The 7,500-nt window shown below is 35.9% G+C and overlaps 1 protein-coding gene across 1 annotated transcript in view; it reads left to right on the top strand.

The window, feature by feature from the left end:
- The first annotated feature begins 37 nt into the window (after positions 1 to 37).
- The window catches only part of LOC125036062, an 18,204-nt gene continuing 10,741 nt past the window's right edge, over positions 38 to 7,500 (top strand). The window contains exons 1-4 of the mRNA XM_047628451.1: positions 38 to 166; positions 1,558 to 1,633; positions 2,015 to 2,242; positions 7,050 to 7,500. The exon at positions 7,050 to 7,500 is cut by the window's right edge and continues 59 nt beyond it. Of these exons, the coding sequence (XP_047484407.1) occupies positions 1,565 to 1,633; positions 2,015 to 2,242; positions 7,050 to 7,500 (748 nt within the window). The 5' untranslated portion in view covers positions 38 to 166; positions 1,558 to 1,564. The remainder of the gene's footprint in view (positions 167 to 1,557; positions 1,634 to 2,014; positions 2,243 to 7,049) is intronic.

The raw sequence follows: 7,500 nt of genomic DNA on the forward strand, positions 1-7,500 counted from the left end.
AATTCAGCTCAAAATGAAATATTAAACTAGTTTGTGAAAAACCGTACTTTTCCAAGATGCACACCCGTCGCCATCTTGTATATTACGGATTTTTGGAGGAAAAAAAAATAGGCGTTTTCTGAGAGCCTGTGAATTTTATAACATTTTTCTACAGTGTGATGAAATGGTGAGTTTGATAACATTACCAAGGCGCTTATCCTCCAAAATGTGGTGAATGACAAGAGACCTGTCCTTCTAGCATTTAAAAAAGGAAAAATTATGAAAAAGAAATGATGAGAATTTATTTATATTTCTTTCTCAAAGAGTGTTAAATCCCCAGACGTATTTAGAGAGGTAAATAAAAGAGACCTAAACTCGAAAGTAGAGCCAACACTGGTACTCTCCAGAGGGACCCTCGAACTAGATTCTTTTCCTTTTCTCTGGGGGATAAAAATCTGGATATTCAAAAATAGTTTCTTTGCCAGTAACATGTTCCAAATCACTGTTAACATGATGCTCTGGGTCCCCTATAACCTAGGTATGGGGGAATAGAAGTCTGTCGAAAGCTCCCGAGAAATGAGCACTGTAAATATTCGGAAGGGACTAGCGCGCCTGCCCCCAGCCGCCGCACCTGCTGGGGCTGGGGCAGAGGTGAACGAGCCCTCACCGTGGGCTTGCTGGGAAGTGTGGCGATCGTCAATTTTCTCTCTTATCGAAGAACTTTGCTGTTTTCCATTTGCAGCGGAAGTGACATGTAAGATAACCTGGTAATTGTTTACGAAGGGGCCACACCTCCCCCCCCTGAAACTATTGCCCATACTCAGATATGTCCGACACCTTTTTCTGTAAATGCGGATTTGCACGAGGGTGGTGGCAGAGTCCTGGTCAACTCGGATTGGCTGCAGTGTGAGTCAGAGCAGCAGTAATTGGCAGCAATGCACGGCAGCTTGATAGTCATTGTGTCAGGTGTCATAAGTGTCAGAATATGAGCATGAGTCCTTATATATATATAGAGAGAGAGAGATATGTAGTTTTTGTATTTTGTGTAACCCAGTATAGATTATTCCTGTTTCTGTTAGAATGTATGTACTCAGAAGTATAGAGCTGGTAGGAGTATTGTCTATAAGTTTATTACCCCAATGCCACCGGGCATGCCATGTCCACTCTGAGTTTACTTTATTAATTGTTTTTACACATAGATGGCTACACTTGTACTAAGTCACCAATGAACCAATTATGAGTACTGCCTGTCTCGCCCATTTACCCTTTTCCTTGATTTACAAAAATATTTTACATTATCTAATTTTACTGTTGCTAATGTTCATAACATTATAGTAATTATAATATCTATAATAAAGATAACACCATCAGTATTCATAGCATTAGTAAAAAAACGTTTTTTCCTGCCAATTCAAGGAAAGGTGAAACCAGGTAAGGCCACAAGGTCTATTAATTGACTCCTTTGTTGCTAAGCAATAGCAGAGCCATCTATGTGCAGAGACATTTCACACACACAAAAATAGAGTACAGCATTTTCCAGGTGGCTTTGGTTTGAATTTTAATTTATTTATTTCACAGATTTAAAATGGCTTCCCTGGGCAGTGAGCGACAGTTGCGATTCCGCTGGAATGACCACATGCAGCATGTTTCAAAGGTAAAATTGATGATTATTCATTTGCTTTTTATCAGAAGAAAGTAGTCCATCTTTTCCTGTAATCCCAAACAAAACACACGTATCAGTTAAAGGAATTTATAAGGAATTACAATAATATTTCAAAAAGTGGTGTAAGGTCTATCACTCTGAATAAGATTTTATCTTTTGATGTAGCTATATGCCATTTAGTTCTTAACATTATATATTAATGTATAGAGATGAATATTTCCCTCTGTTATTAATTTTAGAGACCAGTAAGGTGCCCTTATCATATAACTATTAACTCTTATTTGTAAAGGCATTATTATTTGCTTATGACTACTAGAGTCCTGAGTAGAATAAGATCAGCTTTGCTTTCTTAAATGTAGCTTCTCTTCTCAGGTTTTGACACTGCAAAGGTTAGAGGAGCAGTTCTGTGACGTGACCCTTGTGTCGGATGATGGTTTCGTAATGAAGGCACACCAGGCAATCTTGGCCTCCACATCCGCCTATTTCCAGCGGGTGTTGTCGGAGGTTGCTTCTGATCAGTATCCTATGATTGTACTGCGAGGGGCTAAGTTCCGTGAGATGAGCTGTCTCTTAGATTACATGTATCAAGGAAATACACAGGTGAGTAAGACTATGATATCCAATTACTTTTTCATGGTTATAATAAACTTATGCTTGCAGATTTCAGAAAATTTGGGGAGGGGGTTTGTCTTTCCCATTTTATTTAAAAAAAAAAAAAATCGCATGCACAAAGCACCATTGTCCTAAATATACTCGAATCATTGTTCAGAAACATGTTTGTATCTCGTGTTAACAAACCATGAGGTGGTAAGCAATAGATATCTGTCTTAATATGATAGAATAGACCAGACACTAATTCTTATAATCTGATAGATAGTTATAAGTGTAGTCCTCTGATAATTATGAGTGTATTTCTCTACTTTGGGATCCTACAAAGATGAAAAACATAAGTCACTGATTTAATGATGAGCAATGGTACAGGTACATAGCATAATGCCAGTAAACCCTGTATTTAAAGGTGAATTAATTTACTTGCAGAAAGCACTGGAAGTAAGTTGTGGGAGTATGGTATTTAGAGTCCAAAGTAAACTACTTCAATGTAGCCCTATAGCCTACTTGCCAAGATTCAAAATAGTATAATTTTGCAGTATAATGCTTCTACTGCATAACTGTTTTCTTTACTTATGTATTCAATAGTAGAAGCACTTATGTGCTACTCTAAAGCAAATTTAAAATCTGAAGTGAAGCTGTCTCAGACATGTATTAACCCATGCCAACAGGCATAACTTTTAAGTACGTGGTATGCCCACTGTTAGTTACTTGTTGGATTGATTTTACACATAGATGGCTACACTTGTACTAAGTCACCAATGAGCCAGTTACGAGTAATGCCTGTCTTGCCCATTTACCTTTTCTTTGCTTTACGACATTTCACAAAAATATAGAAAATGAGCACAACATTTTCCCCGTTTTTTATTAATTATCCCTAGCGGCATTGGGTTAACAATAGACAGCATTGCCAGTCACATTACTCATAAGTTCCCAATTTCTTTGTATCAAGACTATATTTGTTCTGTTTGAGTTTCTTTCCAAAAATAACCACTGATTCCAGGAAATCACACAAAAAAATGACTGCCCATTTCCATGTTTCATATCTGAATCCATAAATGATGCCGATTGGCAATAAAGTGAACATAACTTAAAATCAAACTTTATGATGACAGTCTTCTAAAGGACAGTGAATAATTTCAGTTGGAAATTTACATGTTTTATCAATTTTATAATTTGCCTAAATATTCTGTAACTGTATTCATGTTCAGGTTGCCTTTGGATTAGATTAGATTAACCTCTACAATCTGGTTGATGTGATCATCACATCATGAAAAAATCTGGCTTGAAGGGCGTGTGACGTGAACATGCCACCTTGAGGAAACGAACTTGCAATTGTGAGCATTTCAACTGAAGGCCAGGGTGACAGGAAAAACATGCCACAAGTGCACAAACCTCTTGGAGGGTGGTTAGACTGATTTGGCATTTAGAAAGGAGCAATTGCATTAATCCATATGTGGTGAATACAATTTCCATGAGCTGTGACTGGAAGAACATCGGCTCCAGGGAGGATGCCAGTTCGATGCTGAGCATTCGATTCCTGGCCACTGTGACTGGTGGCACAGGTTGTAATACAGAAAATTTAATAATACAAAAAAAAAAAAAAAAAAAAAAAAATGACACAAATAATAAAATGCCAAATGCTACTTGTTATTATGTTTGTACTGGATAATCTAGAGAGATGATATGAAGTCTTTTAATGAAACAGTCTGTCACCATCTGGATAAAGTAAATCAAATGACAAATATGGACATTGGAAAATGACAAAAAAGCTATAAATGCCTATGCATAAAAAGAGAAAATAACATTGCAAAGGGAAGTCATAGAGGTTTGTCACGGCACACAAATGTTCACATTCGCCCAGCCACTCACACAAGCCTAATGCCTATAGTTGGGCCATGTGGATGCCTGAAGCAACCAAATCAAATGGATATTATTATTATTATTATTATTATTATAATATATATATATATATATTTTTTTTTTTTTTTTTTTTTTTTTTTTTTTTTTTTTTTTTGTCACATGGGGAGGGCATGTCATGACTTGACTTCATCCAATATTCCTTTATTTTCACTGAAATTACTTTGAACTAACTTGACTCTGAATACAAAATTTAATTGAGACATTACTTGAAAATTAATTACTTGAGACTTAATCTGGGCCTAAGTCATCCACATTTTGTCTTTGTAGTTTGAAGAGTACTATTTTACATATTTGGCACTATTTTGTCTGATTCTGATACAATACCTGGCTAGTCTAAAAGTTTGAGATACAGAGTTCTCTGTACTTTAGATCAAATGACTAGGAGTGGGCAGCCAAAACATATTTTTCATGTATATATTAATATTTACTAAGAAATATTAAAACAAGGAAGAAAATAGGCTAAACATTGCTGGCATGAGATTAGTTAGACCAGAAAACATGGACAGTCCTCAATTATGTCAAGTGTATACCAAAAAGGTGTCAATAAAAGTTATAAATATATATATACAAATGTTATATACATGTTTAGTTATTATATCCACATGAAAAATATACAAACAAAGTGATTTATTTGATTTATAGGAAACTTTTATTTGATTGGAATAGCAGAGCCATTGCACGCAACACATAAATATGTTTCAATGCACAGATTGAGCTTTCTCAATATCACCTGGAATTTTGAAATCGGTCTTATCCATTCACTTTGTAAGGAGCTAACACACCCTTTTCATGCGTTTCCAGTATAAAAGGCAACCTGAGTACACTACCGTTGGTCGTAGGTACCATAATTATGAAAAATACTAACCCTAACAGGCATTTTTTACAAATATTAATAAAGAAAACGATTTTATCTTGGGGAACTAATATTTTTTCTTTATTTAAGAAATGGGTTTACACCTACTAAATGAAGATGATTAAAATGGTTAATCTTATGTGCGTGTTTACATACATATCAACCTTCTTGAAAAGTAAAACCACCCAGTGACTAGCTAACCCCTTCCCTACCCTTTTAGGAGTGTCGGAAAAATTAAACGGCCTTGGAAATTTTCGCCATAAAATAATATAACACATGTGCATCCATAATTCTCAAATTTGAACCACTATGTTGTATTCAAGCGAGAATTATAATCATATAACAATTTTTTACTGATATTGCCATCCACATCCAAAAGTTATTAGTAATTTCTGGTTTAGATTAGTTGTCTTTATGATTTAATTCATTTATTAAATGTATCAGACAGGAATCTGTACTTTCATGTAAAAAGAGACAAACAATAGATACCTTTACAAAGTATGGTCTCTATTGAAAACAATAACTCGCATTGACTTGGTAATAATCTCATCTCAAATTACAGTAATTTTGCTCTTTATAAATATATAAAATATTAGATTTAGCAAAAGAAATAATAGAACAAACTAAACCTGGAATGTGTCCAAATCTCAAGGTCATGTTCTCAGTACTTTGTTTCATAAGCCGGCAACCATCCGGGGTTCATAAATTTAAATTGGCTCCATATCTTACTCTTTCTTCCATGAGTGGTTTGGAGTGCGCAGACCATGTCATGCCCCAATTTTTTAATTAAAAAAAAATATATATATATGTATGACCAAAGAATTGAAACAATATTTCAGTCCGAAATAAAAAGTAAATGGGGGAAAAAGTCGAAGCATGATACAAACTTCCTGTTGATCAAAGTGAAAAATATTTTTTTAGGTAGTTCAGGGATAAATTCAACCAGAGGGATGTTGTGACACGACGTCCCAAAAAGTTTTTTTTTTTTTTTCAACTTTAAATTATATATGTGACAAATAATTTTATACTCTATAACATGCAAAATAAATCAACTATATATCCACAACATTTATTTTAATCAAATGAGTGGAGCAAGTTAGACTTTTCTCTGGACGGTCCCCTTAACCTAAAATGATTCTCGAGCTGTGAGTGAATGAGAGTTTGAACAAACAAGTTATGCACTTCTCTCTTGCTCTGAAATAGAACCTATCTGGAGTTCCACATGATTGGACTAGTGCCCATCTTGGGGCCTCCTTAAATAGAAGAGAAAATTGCCTTGCTATTGGGGTCTTGTTTTCATGAGAGATAATAAAAAAAAGCATTAGGTTTGAGAGAGACAAATTAACTGATGGAAGGCACTAGAATGATCCAAATTTGAATTAGATGTGAGTAAGAAGCAAGGGGGCACTTTTAAAAGGAAAACAAGTGAAACCAAGTGGAACAATAGAAAGGAAGAAAATTAGAATTGCAAGAAAACATTCAGCTAAATGAGACTCAGGAAGATGAAAAGACAGTAAGAGGTTTGTTCATGCTAGACACATTCAAGGGGTCACAATAGGCACTTGAAAGGCAGAAGGAGAGAGGTGGTGCCCATGTTGCTGACACAGTGACAAATTAAAGCTTGAAGGGAAGAAATGTTATAAGAGAAATTGTAGGCATTAGATATCACGGGTAGGTAAGCAGCATTGTATGCATGTTTTTGATTAAGCTCCTGTACCACTAAGATGAGTTCAGCCATTGTGTAGTGGAACTCCCTTTTATGTGCTGGGATGGCATGATGTATATGCCATATCCACTAGTTTAATTATTTAATTTATACATGGATGGCTTAGCAAGAGTTAATTCAGCAAGGAATAATTACTAGTTCTAGCTCTCTCACTGGTTTACCTTCCTTTTTAGGGAAAAGTTGTGCAAAAAAGTATGGCTTGTCAGTACATCATGGTAAGTATGGATGCAAGAAATCAAGAAAAATGTTGAAAGAATATTATATTTACATATTTACATGTTTTTTCATTCTTTCAGGTAGATCAGAGTTTGATGGAATCTGTCCTTGAGGTTGCTGATATGCTTGAAGTGAAAGGGCTCTCACGTATTCGTTCGAATACTTCCCTGAAGAAATTCATGGGACATACATCCACAACTGCCTCAAATACACCTGTCACAGAAGAACCAAGGTCGGGCTGTAAGTCTCCAGAGGATCAGTTCTATCAAAACAACCAACAGGAAAGCAGGACCATTGAGGCAGATGGAGCATGGAGGGGGTTGCAGTGCAGTGCAGTGAATGATACTGGCCCTTCCAAAGAGAATATTCACACACCAGCAGAAGGGATCTCTTCGTCTCACACACCAGCTCATGCTCCTTGCCACCAAGTCAATCCCCAGGAAGACCAGGATGAAACACAGACTTCAGGCATTGACCTTTCCTTAGCTAAGAATGAACCTTGGTCACCCAGGGAAGGTATTGCTCACCCAG

This window comes from Penaeus chinensis, chromosome 20 (genome assembly GCF_019202785.1).
Source record: "Penaeus chinensis breed Huanghai No. 1 chromosome 20, ASM1920278v2, whole genome shotgun sequence".
In the NCBI taxonomy this organism is placed as follows: domain Eukaryota; kingdom Metazoa; phylum Arthropoda; class Malacostraca; order Decapoda; family Penaeidae; genus Penaeus; species Penaeus chinensis.